This window comes from Zalophus californianus, chromosome 9 (assembly GCF_009762305.2).
Source record: "Zalophus californianus isolate mZalCal1 chromosome 9, mZalCal1.pri.v2, whole genome shotgun sequence".
NCBI lineage: Eukaryota > Metazoa > Chordata > Mammalia > Carnivora > Otariidae > Zalophus > Zalophus californianus.
In genome coordinates, this window is record NC_045603.1 from 10,007,228 (window position 1) to 10,025,457 (window position 18,230).

At 49.0% G+C, this 18,230-nt stretch overlaps 2 protein-coding genes across 3 annotated transcripts in view; one reads left to right on the forward strand and one right to left on the reverse strand.

The window, feature by feature from the left end:
• The window catches only part of DDX17 (DEAD-box helicase 17), a 20,883-nt gene extending 15,227 nt beyond the window's left edge, over nt 1–5,656 (forward strand). Inside the window, exons 12-13 of one of the 2 annotated variants that reach the window (XM_027595030.2) lie at nt 1,390–1,632; nt 2,623–5,656. In XM_027595030.2, the coding sequence (XP_027450831.1) occupies nt 1,390–1,632; nt 2,623–3,128 (749 nt within the window). In that variant the 3' untranslated portion in view covers nt 3,129–5,656. The remainder of the gene's footprint in view (nt 1–1,389; nt 1,633–2,622) is intronic. The other variant, XM_027595031.2, reaches the window with a different exon arrangement.
• On the reverse strand, nt 5,654–17,108 carry KDELR3 (KDEL endoplasmic reticulum protein retention receptor 3). The gene is made up of 5 exons (XM_027595032.2): nt 16,827–17,108; nt 12,200–12,300; nt 8,172–8,330; nt 7,429–7,681; nt 5,654–6,555 (listed from the first exon to the last, which is right to left on the reverse strand). Exons 1-5 carry the CDS (start codon nt 16,915–16,917, stop codon nt 6,515–6,517), a joined length of 645 nt encoding a protein of 214 aa, XP_027450833.1. The 5' UTR covers nt 16,918–17,108; the 3' UTR covers nt 5,654–6,514.
• Nucleotides 17,109–18,230: the final 1,122 nt, after the last annotated feature.

The following is an 18,230-nucleotide window of genomic DNA, read 5'->3' on the forward strand; positions in this document are numbered from 1 at the left end:
ATTTTTTTCTACAATCACCCCAATTATCCTTGGGGGAGGCGTTGGAGGACCTGAAATTTTTACCCGAACCCAGGTTCTCCGGCGCTTGGCAACCAAATGGGGCTACAGAGAAGCATCTAAGCCAGTTCACAGAGCGAGCGTGTGTGGGGACTTCTCACTGCCACGGACCCTTGATGCATGCTCCCCGCGCTCCAGTGGTCCCGTGTCAGAAGGCGGAGTTTTCGAAAGGAGGCCGCCAAAAATAAAAGGCAAAGAGACGGGATCGGCTGCAGCGGTTTCCCAAAGGAGGAGGGAGTGTGCATCGGTCTGGTAACAAACAGAGAATGTTTTTTAATTATTTATATCACAAAAATCTGTGTTTTATCTAGGATATTTTCTGAATATTCTTTGTAAAATGCAGATTTTTTTCCACAAAACATTAGGATTCTTTGTTATATTAGATTTGTTTGTTTAAGTAGGTAAAAATATACATTTAGCTGAAAGCATTACACTAACATTTACATACTTTAAGCATTAGGAGGTTTATTCAACCCAATTCCCAGCAGTGGATAGAACATTAAACTGTGTCTCAAGGTTTCATGGTTTTTCCCACCCTCTTTGGCTATTTAATTTCCCAGGTTATGTAGACAATCTTCAATAATTGAAGCAAGTACTGAGTTGAAATAACCTTGAGTTGAGCAAAAAAAAAAAACCTCATTTGGCAGAGCTGGGCTTGGTAGTACAGTGAAATTTTAGTGTAATGTGCTCTTGCGGTAATCGAAAGGGGAAAGATAATTTGGATGATTCTGCAAAGGAAAATAGGTGTGTACTTAACTTTGGCTCTGATGAGTTTTTTTAAATATGAGAGCAAACATTTTTTAATCTAAATACTTCAATTAAGTCTCCTTGAAAATGTAGTAATAAAGTATATGAAGTTTCTTTTTTCATTTTGCTCTGTGACTGGTTTAAAGGTAAGTTTGTTATATTACTGGTAGATTTTGCCAGGCTTCTCCCAACAGAGTAGAAGTAATTGACCTTGTACCTTATCAGTGGTACCACTTACCTTCTACATTTCCAGTTTTGAAAAAGAACTGGAATTCGATACGGTTCCTGCCGGTATATTGGTTAAAATAAAGAAGAGGCAGGAGTTTGGATGGTTGGATGGGATTCCCTTAGGATTTTACAGCTGATAAAGATGCCACTTCCTGTGCATGTCCCAAGAATCATTAATCCTCTTTTACTCTGTTGGGATGAGTCTTTTTTTGTTCCTGTTCAGAGTGGTTACTAACTTAATCTTTTTTCCTCTTGCTGTCATCTGCATTCGTGCTTCCCACCTGTTGTTGGCATGTCCTTTACCTTCTCTTTCCCTGCCACATCAACCTACCAACTGACTCACCGTTGGCTTTGAAGATGTGGAAGATGTCAAGTTTGTGATCAACTATGACTATCCAAACAGCTCAGAGGATTATGTGCACCGTATTGGCCGAACAGCCCGTAGCACCAACAAGGGCACCGCCTACACCTTCTTCACCCCAGGGAACCTAAAGCAGGCCAGAGAGCTGATCAAAGTGCTGGAAGAGGCTAATCAGGCTATCAATCCAAAACTGATGCAGTTGGTGGACCACAGAGGAGGCGGCGGAGGAGGGGGTAAGGGTAAGTCCTGGAGTTTTCCAGGTACTGCCAAGGTATCTTTTTGTGCTCATTGTGCCTTTTTTTTCCCCCCCAAGTCCTGTGAAGGCTTTTGAGTATGTTGCTTAATAACAGAGGACAGTGATTAGTAGTTTTTCGTAATATCTTCTAAGATAGACCGTGGGGCGGGGGCTGTCATTTTCCTCCTTTTGCATCCCAGTATTTCCGTAGACGGTAATAATAAAACTGATCTTTGTGTTTTGAAGTACATGGTGCATGTTCAGAATTAAGCTGAATTCCGGTTGCTTTTAATACCTTAAAGAGCCTCAGTGTATATTAGGTTTTCAGTTTTTCAGGTTAAGAGATAGTAATTTTACACCATTTTATGGTCTTAGGCGTAGTAAATAGATCTGAAAATTGGATAGTTGCAAAATATTCTAGGATTGGAGCTTCTTGACTTCCAGTTTGGTATTACTTTGTCTCAAACTTACTGCATGCTGAAGCTGTTAAAATTACCTGAGAAGTTTCTTAAATAACAAGGTTTTGTTTTTTAAGTGGGTTTGGAATTGAGCCTAGGATCCCAAAGCTTGTGAGGTAATTCCGATGAAGTTAGGTCCACAGAGCAACATCTGAGAACTGTGTACTAGTAGAGGGTCCAGGTAGGGTGGTCCGAACTTAGCTGCTTGTCTTTGTTTTTTAACCTGTGGTAAGTCACCTAAACTTCTTTACATTGTTCCTTTATTTGAAGATTGTGTTTCTTGGTAAGTTCTCAAAGGAAAACGGACCTAAAACGGTGAGAAGTCGAATGACCTTTAATGTGCACCATTGTTTTGAGTATGTCCTATTAAAGAATCAGATTATGGGTATATGTTTTAAAGTACCTGATGTGGAGGCTGGCCTAGCTAAAGATCAAGAAAGAAGGTTGAATACTTCTGTGCCTCATAAGAGTTTTTACATCTGGTTATGTTTGGATTCTATATCTGGCATTAAAGATACCTCGTGTCCTCCCCTCAGGAGGTCGTTCTCGATACCGGACCACTTCTTCAGCCAACAATCCCAATCTGATGTATCAGGATGAGTGTGACCGGAGGCTTCGAGGAGTCAAGGATGGTGGCCGGAGAGACTCTGCGAGCTATCGGGATCGTAGCGAAACCGATAGAGCTGGTTATGCTAACGGCAGTGGCTATGGAAGTCCAAATTCTGCCTTTGGAGCACAAGCAGGCCAATACACCTATGGTCAAGGCACCTATGGGGCAGCTGCTTATGGCACCAGTGGCTATACAGCCCAGGAATACGGCGCCGGCACTTACGGGGCTAGTAGCACCACCTCAACTGGGAGAAGTTCACAGAGCTCTAGCCAGCAGTTTAGTGGGATAGGCCGGTCTGGGCAGCAGCCACAGCCACTGATGTCACAACAGTTTGCACAGCCTCCGGGAGCTACCAATATGATAGGTTACATGGGGCAGACTGCCTACCAGTACCCCCCTCCTCCTCCTCCCCCTCCTCCTTCACGTAAATGAAACCACTCGAGTGGTAGTGACTTGTGCAGACTTACTACATTTAAAGGAACGCTGTCTTTCCCTTTTTTTTCTCTTCCCCTTTTTTCTTTCTTTTTCTTTTTTATTTTTTTCCCCAACCATTGTGATTTGTCTTTCATGCAGATTAGTTAGAATTCACTGCCAGGTTTCTTCTGTCCGCCAAAATGATCCAGTCTGTAATAACAGATTTTGTAAAAACATATATATATAGCCGACTGGAAGAGTTTCCCCCCCCCCAACTTCTTGCATGTTGAGGATACTTGAGCTATTTTTCATCTTAAAAGAAAAAGTAAGGTATTAGGCCCTTTTGTGGGAGCTCATTTTTTTGTTGTCCTGAGTTGGGGGGGGTAGGGGGGAGGGTAGAGGGTTGAATTCAGAAGAAGATGGCATCTGTGCTTTAGGTTGCTCTCATTACTGGGTTAGAAAACCAAGAGGGAATTCCCTGCACATTTTCTGTAATGCTTTTTAATGTTCCTCAGGCCTGATGAGTTTTTAAGACAGTGCTTTGCCATTGTCTTTTTGGCTGATTGCTTGTTAAGTGCATTTGACAGTTTAAAAAAATTCCTAATTGGTTTTGTCTCCCTTATATTCTGCCTTGCCCCTTCCCAATTACTGAAAAATAACCATTTTAGTCTGGTTAGACATTGAATTCTTGAGTTTTTTAAGTGTATCTTTTAAATTAAAAACCCCAAGTGTTTATTGCGATGGTTAAATGTAGCATCTCAGCATCTGGGTGGAAGCTGCCTATTTTTCTTCCCCACATAACCAGGGACCATCTGTGAAATTCATTTTCCAACTAGATAGCTGCTCTGAGCAGAATGAACATAAATGCTCACTGAAAATTTATTAGCCAGTTAAATAACCAGTTAAGTATGCATTCACCTGCAGTATAAAAACCACCTTTAATTATAAACAGAATATACTCGGTGGCAGTTTCTTTTTAAACTCAGTATCTGTAGAGCTAGAATAAAAGCACCTCTTTGCTAGCTACTCAGCCCTTTTGGCCAAATTATCTTGAATAAAGAATCTTTGGGGGTCTAAGAAAGCTCTTAATTCTCTTCATACTCTTCTCTGCAGTGCTTTGTAAACAGCTTTTGGATGCAAATTTTCTTCAGCATCCTTTTACACTCAGCTTTTTACAGGTAGGTAGTGCTTAAGAAAAGTTACAGAGGACTAAAGCCTAAGTCCTCACTTTTCTTCTTCCTGAAGGTAGGTGAGTTTGTCCCCTTGATAGTGATACTGTTTTACTGAGACTTCTATAGCACATGGGCCTAGAAGGAATTTTCTGCTCTTGTGTTCACTGTAATAGGACAGGGAGATCAGACAGCCCCAGAACCCTCTTCCATATCCAGTGTTGGACTATTAATTTTTTGTGCTATTATTGGTATTGTTCATTAACAATGTAGTTAAAGGGGGAAGGCTCCACTGCATTCTTTGGCTAAGGCCCGAGGGTGCTTGCTGGTTTGTAATATCTAAATACTTGAGGTTTTTTTTTTTCGTTTTGTTTTTCTTTTAAAATTCTTCAGGGAGAGAAGGGATGGTTTCTGAGGGGTTCTGAAAAGTATGGTTGAATGTGCAACATACAGGTAGGTTGTCAGCATCAGCTGAAATGTACGCATGTAAGAACTTTGACATGTTGTCTCCCCTTCCCCCCACACATACATTTTCTTCTTCTTTAACTATACTTCTTTTTTCCCCTTCTTCTAGAAATTGAGGCTGAGGGAGGATGGTAGGCACAGGAAAACTTGGCAAAACTGCTCTGTGCTTTTAAAACCAAAGTGCCCCCTCACCCTCTGCCAAAAAAAATATATATTTTTTGGTCTAAGCACTGACCAGTCCATTATAGAGATTTCTTTGTTTTTAAACAGAGGTGCCACCACAAGGGGTGTCCTACTTACTCTCTTGCAGGTCTTAAAGTATCCCATTGTGGGAAGGGTCTCTGGGCAAGCAAGTATTACTTGGTCAGTTGCTTGCTTCCCTTTTTCCACCAGGGATGTTGTCATAAGTCAAAATAACAGCATATTCCAAATCTCAAAGCAATTGTGGCCTGAGCACAATTGAAATTTAGCAGAGTTTTTCCTATATAGCTTTAGAGTAACTCTTCTGCTTCTCTGTCACTCATAATTCAGGTTCTGCCTTTGCTTCAGAACATGAGCAGAAGAGTCCTCATGTGATGCTAGTTATTGCAGTCATGGTTGAAACTCATTTAGGGAAAGGATTTCAATATTAAGCTACGGGGCTGCTTCTCCCCAATTCCTCCCTAACAATCCATTGTGTGGACTTCTCTCATCTAAAAGGTTGGTGGCTTTTGCTTGGGATCAGTGCTCTATTCACGTTCTTGCTGGTCTCTGAACACATTCCTGTTGCGTTAAGACTTGAAAGATTTGTAGATGTGTGATGTTCAGGCACAGGATGCTAAGAGCTATGTTACTATTCTTAGTTTGTAAATTGTCCTTTTGATACCATCTTGTTTTCTTTTGTAGGTATAAATAAAACACTGTTGACAATAAGGTGTGAACTTTTTATTGCTTGAAAATTCTCTTGACTATAGTCCACTGGTAGTTTTCTTAAGAGTTTTTATTTGCTTCAAGACCACATTTGGGGGTGTTTGAGTAATCACCCTAGCACCTGAAAATGTGAAAGGGAGGTGGGATTGATTGGCACAAAGCAACAAGGCCAGGCACCTAGTAGGTAAAGCTTGGTCATTTGTTTCCTCATTGGTAAATGGTCATCATGGTGGCAGTACCCACCTAGGTTACTGGGATTAAAGTACTGTGTGGAGCTGCTGTGAGCCATAGCAAGACCCAAGTCTGTTTTAAAGGTGAGGAAGCAAACTACTTCAGTCTAGCCAAAGCTGATAAATTTGGCTTTTGCTTGTGGCTTGAAGACATAAGTTGAAGTAATATTTCACACTTATAATATTAGGTCACCTCTGTATCACTCCCTAAACTTGAAAGTGAAAATCAAATACCATGTTTCTAGTACTTGAAGTCTGATCTTTGGGGGCATTTGCCTTATACATAGACATCTTTCCAGATGGGATTGACTGTTCTTAGCATGAGGGTCACGCTAGGACCTCGGGAGCAATAGTACATGGGTTAAGCTAAGATTTCTTGATAATCCAGTTGATGTGAGGCCCCATGCTTGTGTAATTGGCCCAGGTTTTTTATTCCTGCTATAATTTAAAGGGCAGATTGGTGAGAACGTCTTCTACGTAGAATGATCAGTGCTTTGCTGAAATCCACACTAAGCATTTTTCTCATTTTAATTGTAACATTTGGCCCGAGTCCTGTAGAAGTGGTCCAGGAGAACATTTCAAATACTTTGTTCAGTGTCCTTGTTAAGGTGTAGAACCATCTCTGGGGCCCTCAAATTGGCATTGGAAGACTTAACTTCTTTCCTTTAAGGACTAGAAGAAGATGGAGATGAAATTACAATTTATCACATGAAAAGACTCCCTTATAAACTGCAGTTTCTCTAATTCCCAGTTCATAATAGGAGTTTGTTAAAGCCAAGGGGGAAACTTCACCCAAGGTTAACTATAGACTCATACGCCCCGCCCCCTCCTCAATCTTGGTTACTGTTCCCACTTTTCCTTAGGCCATAAACTTGGCCTCCCTTTCTGTTTCACATCTGTCCAGTGCCTTTGAGATCTGCCCAAAACAGGTGACCTCTGCCCACACACGGGTGACCTCGTGAACAACCACAACTGCCCCATCCCTAGTCTCCCTACTTGGCTGCCTTTTACTCTACATGGCAGCTGCTGGGCTGCCGCTTGAGCCTTCCAATGGCTGCGCTTAGCAATCAGTGCAGTGCAGACCCGTAACTCCTGAGCTTGCTTGACCTCTGAGCTCTCCCAGCTTTATAGATTGTGACCACATTAGCCTTTTTGTCCTTTGACACCAACCTGGTTCCATTCTTGGGGCTCCTACGTAAGCTATTCTGTGGAATCTTTCTCCTATTTTTTTTTTAATTATGTTAATCACCATACATTTCATCATTAGTTTTTGATCTATATTTTTCTAACCAAGTATTCTGTCAAATGTCCTCCCACAGTTCTCTCTACACAGTGTTCGCACAAGTACATGCAGTATCTAACTGGTCTGTATTTCTTCATGGTACTTGTTTCCTGGAAACACTTGTTCATCTTCCATCAACTGAAGTAAAAGCACCAGGAGGGGCAGAGACTTTTATCTATACATTCACTTCCAGATCCCCTCCTATTGAGTGGGTAACTCCTTGTGTAACCCTCCAGAGCAACCCTGCTCTGTCTGGTACCTACCTTTGGTCACATACAAGTAGAAGAAGTCACAGTAGAAGATGGTTTGTACTACTCCAGACACCACTGCAATTTGGTCATAGAAGTTCTCAGTCTGATACCGCCTGATCCAGTTAGCCAGGTAGAGTGCCCGGTACAGCCCAAGAAAGAACAGGTAGTGAGTAGTAATGGTCTCAGCCTCTCCAGTTTTACTGATCATGAAGAGCTGGGGCAGGATGGCCACTGACTCCAGGTAGATAGAGAAAGTCCAGAGGACCTGAACCAAAGAGAGAAAGTGGCCAGAGGAGGCAGATAAAGACCATGAAGGGGCCCATCTCTTTAAAAGGATGTAATTACTGGAATAATCTAGTGCAGCAAAAAAAAAGTTTCTGAAATAAGTGTATCATTCCACCCCTCTGTAAATACAAAATATTTCTAAAAGATTGAAGCAAAGTGCTTTTTTTTACATCACATGAACATTTCTTTAGAACATAATTTTTAATTGCTGGGGAATTTTATTGTCTAAACTGGTCTTAATTGAAACCATAGTTTCTCAAAACGTAGTCCGGGAACACTAGCATCAGAACTTGCTGCTACATTTGCGGGCCCCCAGATTCTTGGGCTGCAGCCCAGACCTACTGAGTTGCAATCACAGCCTGGACTGTGCTCTAGTAGCCAGCCACCCGTGGAACAGAAGGTCTCAGTAGCCATAAGCAGTGCTGTGATGCCTGCTTTGTTAACATAATGAGTTGGGTCCCTTCTCTTACCTCCAGGGGAGTAAAACTGTAGTTCTCAAGGAAGGAGAGACCAATGACGGGGACCAGAAGAAACTCCAGGCGGAATGTGTCATTCTCACTGTCAAATGTTTTACGAAATTTCCCATAGATCATGTACACTGTGACATAGGCACAGAGGAGAAAAACCACCTAACAAGGGAAAGAAACACATGGGAATCAAAGAAGTCATTTTCCAACCTATTTGCTGGGCTTCCAAGCTACCCTGAGTTGGGACCTACCAAATAAAGGGCTAGTGCACTGCCCCAAGGTGGACAAAGTGAAATGTGTGTGCAATTTCTCTTGAGTCGTTGGCCTAGATACGGAAGCTAATGACCCTTTTGTTAAATAACTCCATGCTTCTAATGAGGACTGATGGCATTAACTATGAACACTCAAAGGTGCCCAGCCTTTCCTTACGGCACAGCGTTAGGGAGAAGACCAGAGTTGGTCTCTGTCCGGGGTTTTAGCAGTGGCTGGAATTCCAGGGCTCTTAACTCAAATTCCTGGATCTGCCTCAGTGACTTGTGAGCATTGTTGCACCAGGACTGACATCCTTTGAATCAGCTGATCCTTGCTCCTTCAGAAAAGCTTTTTCTAATCACAGTAGCTGCCCTCCAGCACGTGATGGTTTTATGGTTTGCCAGAGGTTCTCAAATTTGTGTGCGTCAGAATCACATAAATGGTCGTTGTTCCTCCCCTACCCCCAGAGTTACTACTGACTCAGTAGGTCTAAGTAGACTTGAAGATCTGCACTTCTAGCAAGTTCCTATGTGATGCTGATGCTGCCAGTCCAGGAACTCACTGGCCTAGAGAACTCCTATTCGTACTTCAAAACTCAGATTACTTTCTCACCAGAATGAGGCAAATATACTTTCTGTCACCATAGCCCCATGGGAACCCATTCACTGCCCCCCATGATCACATGTTCTGTAAATGTCTGTGTACCAGTCTCTTTCCCCTATGGGAGGGGATTTCTGTAAGAGGGTCCTGACTTCATGTCTGCCTCCAAATCCCCAGCCCCTAACTCAGGGCCCAGCACAAAACATGCCAGAATGAATGAATCAGTCAATGAAGTGATCACTTCCTCACTTCACAAATGTAGAAACTGGCCTCTCTGAGGTTCCTACAACTCATTCAGCCATGCCAAGGGCTGGGTGTGCAGTCCCTCCCAGGGCTATCCAAGTCAGACCCTTGGGCGGAAGAATGAACTAAGTAGGTGGTGTTTGCTATTTCTGTGTTGACTTTAAGTAAAGACCATGATTTTAGGACCTCAGACTGAAGTTCAGCACCCCATAGATAACATCAGCCATTCCAACAAGATGCCTGGAATCCCAAAGGCACATCTCTGATATGGAGGGGAAAGAGAACCTGCCCTGGTTAAGTATCTTCTGGGTGCTAGGCACTTTACATATATTTTCTCACATAGTCTTCACAATAGTTCTGCAACATAGGTAGAACTCCCCTCACATAGCCTTTCTTCCTTAAAAACGGAACTATTGGTGATGTGCCCAACTAAAAACTACACTTCCCAACCTCCTCTGCAGATAAGGATGGTCAGTAGTGTGCCAGTGAAAGTCACTGGGTATGGTTTGGAAAAGGCTCTTTACAAAGGGCTTAGCCAGCTGGCAGACACCCTATTGCTTTCTCCCCTTCTTCCTCCTTCCTGCCCAGAATGTGATGTGATGGTAAGGAGTTCTAGCATCCATTTTGTGACCCTGAGGCAACCTTGAGGGTAGATGTCACATTTGGACTCTGTATAATTTGCAGGGCCTCTTAAAGAATTGAATTTCAAGATGGCAACAGCAAAGCATTAAACCAAGTGTGGGGCTCTTCTGAGCAACTGCACAGGTCACACATCTGTGAGTCCTGGTCGCACTAAAATGATGGAGCAGAAAGTTAAAAGGAGTTGCCATTGCGGCCCTGGACAGCCCACCTCCAGATTCCATATTATGAGTAAGGTAAAAATAAACCTTTATCTTATTAAACTAACTCTTTTTTAAAAATATTTCTTTATTTTAAAGAGAGAGCACGAGCGGGAGGTGCAGAGCCAGAGGGAGAGAGAATCAAGCAGACTCTGAGCTGAGCATGGAGCCCAACACGGGGCTCAATCTCACCCCTGAGAGCACGACCAGAGCCGAAACCAAGAGCTGGACACTTAACCAACTGCGCCACCCAGGTGCCCCTAAAATAACTTTTATTTTAAGTCTCTGTTACCAGCATCCAAGCAGTAACATTCCACTTCACTGACTCTGAAACCTGTGCTCCTTTCACTAACCTATGTTGCCTTAAAGAGTTCGGATGGCTGAGGGGCGCCTGGCTGGCTCAGTCAATGGAGCATGTGACTCTTGATCTTGGGGTCGTGAGTTCAAGACCCACGTTGGGTGTAGAGCTTTAAAAAAAAAAAAAAAAGCTACGAAGGCTGATTAAAAGCTCAGAAAATGCCTCACCCCAACATAACCTCTAATGGTTATGGCCCAGAACCTAAGACGTCGGAGTGAAACCAAGAGATGCTCAGTTTCTCCTATAAAACAGGGCTGTGCTTCAAAGCAACAGCTTCCTATCACAAAATGAAGTCCAAACTGTTGACCTGCGCCATCTGCCCTCCCCCAGCCCTCTGATGGCAGCCCCACCTCCATCGGGCAGCCCTGGACTGCTGAGCTCCCACCTATCCTGTGAGCACAGCAAGCTTGTTTCCGTACTGGTGGTCTTTGCACCAACTATTCCTTCTGCTGGGAATGCTCTCTGCTGATTAGCCCATGGCTGGTTCCTTGTGTCACACAGACCTTGACATTTATGTCACCTCTTCAGAGAGGCCCTTCCTGGTCATACTCCCTAAACAGCTTCCTATTCGTTCTATCACATCACCCAGTGTTTAAGACTTTTTTTATGGGGTGCCTGGGTGGCTTCATTGGTTAAGCATCTGACTCTGGATTTCAGTTCAGGTGTTGATCTCAGGGTTGGGAGTTCAAACCCCAGGCTCCATGCTGGGCATGGAGCCTACTTTAAATAAACGAACAGGTGCACCTGAGTGGCTCAGTCGTTAAGTGTTTGCCTTTGGCTCAGGTCACAATCCCAGGGTCCAGGGATCGAGCCCCACGTTGGGCTCCCTGCTCCGCGGGAAGCCTGCTTCTCCCTCTCCCACTCCCCCTGCTTCTGTTCCCTCTCTCGCTGTGTCTCTCTCTGTCAAATGACTAAATAAAATCTTTAAAAAATAAAAACAAATAAACTTTTTTAATTAAAGGAAATGTCACCCTATTTTAATGATTTGCATAGGCTCATCCCTAGCCAAAGATTTTCTTGCTTGTTTTATTATTTGCCTCCCCACTTAGAATATAGGTTCCATGAGAATAGGAGCCTCTTATGTCTTCTTCAAGTTCCTGGCTCATAGTAGGTGCTCAATAAATCGTTGTCAAATGGATGTCGGATGGATAATCTCTCTGAAAGCTCAGAGTTCATGTTTGAATTTTTTGCTTATTTTTTAACCATTATAATAGCTAACCTTTACTGACTGTTTAATATGTGATGGCTATTGGGCACCTGGGTGGCTCAGTCGGTTAAGCGTCTAACTCTTGGTTTCAGCTCAGTCATGATCTCAGGGTCGTGAGATTGAGATGGAGCCCGAGCCCTGCCTCAGGCTCTGCACTCAGCGGGAAGTCTACTTGAGATTCTCTCCCTCTGCCCCTCCCTCCGTCCTCCCCTACACGCGCACGCGCTCTCTCTCTCTCTCTCAAAATAAATCAATCTTAAAATATATATATATGATGGCTATTGTGTATTTGCATGTATTACCTCATTTAATTTTCACCACAAGCCCTCTCAGGTGAGTAATAGTATTATCCTCATTTTGCAGATGAGGAAAGGGAGGTACACAGAGGCCCGAGGCCTTGCCTGAGCGCAGGTCCCTCAGCGGCTAACAACACATCCAGGTCGGCCTGCCTCCACTGCCTGAGTTCACAAGCATGCTATCTGGGTCTGTTGGGCTCAGCAGCCCCCGCCACCATGGCCACCCACCCCCTCACCTTCATGACTGTGTTGTAGATGGAGATGAAGTTGGTGAACAGGTCCAGGTACCTGGTGGTGAAAACGAGAGCAAAAAGGATCTGGCTCTTCCCAGAGATGCCTGTGGCCAAAGGAGGACGGGAGACAATGAGAACACAGACTCCTGGGCCCACCAACACTCCAGAAGCCCAGAGCCTGAGCTCAAAAGGACCGCAGGGTGTCCAATCCCACTTAGTGACAACACCCTGTCCCCACACGGTCCCTCGCTGAGGGTCAGGAAACAGCCCTTCCCGCTGGATCACTTGAGTTCCTCTCATGAGCACGAACACCGAGCTCCCAGGGCCCTGGCATGGGCCCGCCCAGGTTTGGTTCCCGGCTCTGGTAAGCTGTGGCGGGGGGTGGAGGCATCTCTTTGCTCCACCCCGAGTTCCACTGGCAGTCCCCAAAGCTCTGTCTTCTGGAGAGCAAGTCATGGACTTTACAAAGTGTCAGTTCACCAGGGAGACCACATTGGGTGGAGGAAAAAGCAGGGCCAGAGGAGCATTCTATTTTCCAAATTTTAAAAATTAAAAATACCTTTTGTTTAGTTATAGAAGTTTTAACTATTTTTACCCTTCGTAAAAAAAAAAACAAAACAAAACAATACATAGCTATAAATAAAAAAGCAGCAGTCACCTGAATGCCCAAGACTCAGTGTGCGTCCTCCCAGACCTTTGCTGGCACACACATGTGCACGTATGACACACGTGGCCACATCAAGTTGACAAAACTGGGGTCATACTTCTCATGCTATCGCCTCACCTGCTTTGGTCTCTCTTTTTTAACTTTTTATTTTGAATCCATTTTAGATTGGTAGAAGAACTGTAACGATAGTACAGAGTGGTCCCATACACCCTTCACCCAGCTTCCCCCAACGGTGACATCTTGCCTAATCACAGGACATTTACCAAAACTAAGACATTCCCACTGACACAGCGCTGCTGACCAAACTCCGGGCTTTATTCAGATTTCTCCCATTTTCCCACTCACACCCTTTTTGTGTCCCACAAGCCAATCCAGGAATCGATGCTGCATTTAGCTGTCACGCTCCTGAATCCCCCTGTGGCCACTCTTACTATGTCACGGAGGTGGGTCCAGGGCAAGGCGAGCCCTGTCCTACCTCCCGTTCCGTTCCTCTTGCTTGACGGACAAGCCCACACCAGTCGGGACACCTCAGCAAACCATTCCCATCAGTGATACCTGTGTTTCTGATCCAAAGGTCAACTCTGTCCTCATTCATCCAACCTCCCCAGAGCCAGCTGAGGGCAGTGTCTGTTCAGAACCGCATCCTTCCCCTGGCTTCTGCGACCATCCACACTTGCTGGCTCACCGCCCCTGGCCGCTCCTGTCCTGGCTCCCTAATTGTTGGAGGGCTACCCCGGCTTCTCCCTGTCTCTGTGCCACCTCATCCCACATGCCAGGGATGCCCCAGCTCTCGATGCTCCTCCAAGTTCTGACCTATATAGGCCAGCCTGACCAAACTCACCATCCCAAGCCCCTCTTCCTGTCTCCCCTCCTTTGAGAATGCCACCACCATCCCCTCAAGCCACGAAACCAAGAGCCATCCTTGAGTCCCTCCCCCGTGTCCCCCCCAGCTCCACTATGCCCACTTCCATGCCCCTTGCCCACCCGGCGCCCTACCTCAGAGGTCTCACTGGTCTCCTCAAGTCCTTACCTGCTGCCAACCTCCCCCCCCATTCCACTTACCAACCAATGGCCTATTGGTAATGGATCGACTGGGGACTTTGGCACCGAGAAGTGACATTACTTGATTAAGGGTCTGGTTCCTTTATTCGCCTAAACGATGCCTTATCTATTCCTCTGGTGCTGGACATTTTGGGGAGGGGGACAATTTTATTTTATTTATTTTTTTTAAAGATTTTATTTATTTATTCATGAAAGACAGAGAGAGAGAGAGAGAGAGACAGAGAGGCAGAGGGAGAAGCAGGCTCCCCACTGAGCAGGGAGCCCGATGCGGGACTCGATCCCAGGACCCTGGGATCATGACCTGAGCCGAAGGCAGACACTTAACCAGCTGAGCCACCCAGGCGCCCGGGAGGGGGACAATTTTAAAGACTGAGGATGAATACCACTGAAGCCCCTAACATTCTGGAGGGTGCTGGGTGCCCGTGCCAGCCTTCCTAGCAGTACGGCCGGCCTGAGCCTCACACTCCTCATTGTGAAAGGAGTGGCCTCATACAGGTGGGACAGGACTGACCGGAAGCCTAAAGAGGACTCAGCGAGAAGGCGAGTGCCCCCTTGGGGGTCTGGGACTTGGACTTGCAGTAGTGAGGCTGACTGTGGGCAAGGGTGCCCACTCCAGGCATGGGGCGTGGAGTCCAGGAGGCCAGCTCTGGGCTACACCTACTGCTCCCCCATCTCCCAGACGCCTCTCAGAGAGGTCCTCAGCACCATTTAGGAGGGTCCAGGAGGGGACTCTGGTAGGGGACAATTCGCTCCCCCCCCCAGACTTCCCCAAGCCCTGCCCTCTCTGCATCCTCAGCCTGCCAGGTTCCTGGGCTTTGCTCACATTTTCCTTAGTGCTTGGGAGCCCCGGCAAGCTTGAGCACAAAGGTTTTCACACTCTATCGAAAGCAGTGAAAGATTTCCACCAGAGCAAGCCACGCACAGAGGCCCAGGACATAGAAGAGAACCTGAGCCGGTACGCGGCCAGAGTCCCTCAGGGGTCCACTGAGCACATTTGGGACCCACTACAGCCCTGCGTCCGTTTCACAGATGGGGAAACTCAGGTTCGAGGTCACACGGTGAGTCAGTGGCTGAGTGAGAACTAAGCCCCAGTGTCCTACCTTTGGGGGGGGGTGAGGAGTGGTCAGGGCAGGTCTCACCAGGCTCCGCATCTCGGGGTGGGCAGGGCTGGCATTGAGGCACCTCACCTCCTCAGATCCCAACCAGGCCTATGCCAACCCCCCCTCCACACACACACACAGGATCCAGCACCCAGCTGCCCTTTTCCTTTTTTCTGTAGCACTTAGCACGTCTAACAAACCTATCATTTACTTGGTTGCTTCGACTTTTGCTTGTTGGCAGTCTCCCACTGCTAGAAAGTCCGCTCCCCCAGGCCGGGGCTTCTCTCCCTGCTCTCCCCGTTATGTCCAGCGGGCCTAGGGCCGTGCTGGTAGAGTGGGTTGGGGAACAGCGCCCCCTCCTGGTCATGGTTGCTCATCCCGCCCAGGGCCCTCCGCGGAAGAGCAGGGACAGGTCCGAGCTAGATCCCTCTCCTCACCGGAGCTGGGAGCCCCTTCCGGGGCTCCTGCCTCACTTCCCCGAGTGGGAATCTGAGGGGCCGTGAGTGCCTATCTCTCCAGAGACCGAAAACAGGTCCAGAACCACTCCCTCTGCAATGCCTCTCACACCAGCACCCACCCCTCACCCCTCACCAACCCACCCCCCGCCCCCACTGCTCTCTCTGCCCCCTCTCTCGGTGGGTCCACACAGCTTTCAGCGTGACCTGCTTCCGGTCCCTTCCGGGCCCTCTCCCCTGCTCTCCAAACTTCCATCACTCCCCAGTCCCGACTCCCTAGCCTGAAAGACAAGGCCCCTTCACATTTGGACCCCGGCGCCCCTGCCACTCACTCATCTCCCTTACGGACCGCCCCCAAATCAGGCTACTCGCTGTCCCTGGGACATTCCCTGCCCTCTGCGACCTGTGGGCTTTTGTACCCCCAGTGCCCTCCACACAGCACACCCTTCCTGGGCGACACCCTGCCCGTCTTCCGGGACCTAGCACAGAGCTGTTCCCTCCATGAAGCCTTCAGGGGTCTGCTCTCTGCCTCCTTGGCCCCCTGCCCAGCCTGCACTCATCTCTGTATCCCCTCAGCCCAGTGCCAAGCCCAGGGTGGGTGCCTCCGGGACACCAGCAGACAAAGATGGCTGCAGGAGGCTTGAGCAGCCTCTTCATGCACTGAGTCTCTTTGGCTACCACCCGTCCCGCTGTGAAACTTCTCCAAACCCCCAGCAGGGTTTCCACATTGCTGGGACCTCTCCTGCCATCCCTGGGCTTCTGCTCAGGGGCAGCTCCGTGCTCACCGGGGCCGGGCCTGGTGTCCCTCCTGCCACATCACAGCCGCCTGTGCGCTCACAGGCGGGGGAGGGAAGAGGGCCCAGCCCGAGGGGCTGTCTGGAGGGGGGCAGGGGAGAGGGTGGGGGAAGGAAAGAGAAGGCCCCGGGAATTGCAGGCTACTTCCTGTGTGCATACCTCCCCCGACCTCCCGATCGCACCGCGCCCGAGGCCTCCCCTGCTGCGGGGCGAAGGGAGGGACTGGCAGGAGCCAGAGGGTGTCGCCTCCTCCGTATCCCCGTCCTCTTCCCACTAGCAGTGGCAGTGCCAAGGCAGGGACGGCGCGGGGGCGAGTGGAGGCACAAGCCCACCCTCCGTCCCTAATCTCCACGGGCCCTCCTTCTTTAACAAAGTCCAATTTGAAAGTTTCTTTGGCAGCTGAGCTGTGCAAAAAGAGTTTCAAGCACCGCCAAGCCGAAGTCCTCACCTTGCAGGCAGGCGGCATCGGCTGGCCCCGGCCCGGCCCCCCGCCCCCCCCCCCCCCCCCCCCCCCCCCCCCCCCCCCCCCCCCGGGGGGGGGCGACCCTCACCCGAGCAGCACTTGGACCTCCAGATCTTCCCCAGGAGCAAGATCATGGCCAGGAGGTGGCTCAGGTCGCCGAGGATCCGGAACACGTTCATGGTGCCCCCGGCGGCCCGACACCGCGCGCCGCCAACTCCCGGGAAACTTTGTGGCGGGCGAGGCGGCTGCCACGTCCCCGGCCCGGCTCTGGGTCCCGCGCGCCGCTGCCCGCGCTCCGAACCCCGCGCTCCCCGCCCGCCGCCGCTCCGCCAGCGCACTCCCGGCCGGGCGGTGACGTGGCCGGACCGGCCGCCGAGCCAGACGAGCCAGGAAGCGCCGCCGCCCGAGATCCCGCCTCCCGCCCGGCCCAGCGCCTCGGGCCCGGGGCGGGGCGGCCGGGACGAGCCGGGGGGGGGGGGGGGGGCGTTCCGGCCTTGGCCTCTGCTGCCGCGCCCCCCACCCGCAGCCCCCGGGGCCTCCCGCACGCCACCTCGGGCCAGCCGCCGCGCCGGGTCTCGCCGCCTCAGTCCCCTCATCTGGACCCCGGTGAATAAGGCGGGCGCCAGGGTGGAGTGGGGTTCCGCGGGCTAGCGCTTGGCAGAAACCTCAGGGGCTGGAAGTACCCCATAAATGTCACCCACTGCCCCTGTCACCATCAACCTGGGGTTCATCTCCTCCTTCCTTGGAGCCCGATACCTGGCCTTCTCACCTGTTCACTGGGAGAGCCACCTTGTTCTGCCCTGACCAGTAGGAGGTGAAGGGGGTATAAGTCATGGCCCTCAAGTTTGAAGTCAGGCTGACCTCAGGTCCAGCCTCCCCGCTGTGGGCCTTCCCTCTTGGCCTCAGTCGATTCATCTGTAGAAGGAGCCTACTGCACGAAAAATGTTTGTCAGGGAGATCCAGGGAGATCCAGTAGGCTTTAAGTCCTCACTTTGCAGGTGACAGCTAGGGAGGTCCAGGGAGGTGAGGCGCATGGGCCAAGTTTCTCTGGGAGGAGGAGTCAGGCATTCATTTCGGGGCTGTGACAGATTCTGAATGGGCTGCTCTGATCCCCGTTCCCCCCCCCCCCCCCCCCGCCAGTCCTGCCCAGATGCCTCTCTTCCAGCATCACCCAGAGAAGGCGGTGGCTATTTAAACCCCTCAGGTGTGGCTACGGTTCTGGGCCCTACCGGCTGGCGTCTCCTCAGCACCCACCTCCTCCCCAAGCCAGGGAAAAGCACGTGCATTTGCCATTTGGTGAAACATCTGTCCTCCTGAGAAGCAGTCCCAACTGCTGCGGGGGCTGGAACAAGGCTAGAATTCTCCTCTTCCCTCTCTTTCTCCAGCCCTCCCCCCCCCCCCCCCCCCCCCCCCCCCGACCCCAGGAGAACTGACAGAGGCCAGGGAAGGTCTGAGAACCATGATGGTGGAAGGGACAGAACCCAGGCTGGGT

Coding starts and splice junctions, on each gene's coding strand:
- KDELR3 (XM_027595032.2), bottom strand. CDS start 16,917: ATGAACGTGTTCCGGATCCTCGGCGACCTGAGCCACCTCCTGGCCATG. Junction 12,301..16,826: donor GAGGTCCAAGTGCTGCTCGG/GTGAGGGTCGCC, acceptor CTTTGGCCACAG/GCATCTCTGGGAAGAGCCAG. Junction 6,556..7,428: donor CTACTTGTATGTGACCAAAG/GTAGGTACCAGA, acceptor ATCTTCTTCTAG/TCCTTAAAGGAAAGAAGTTA.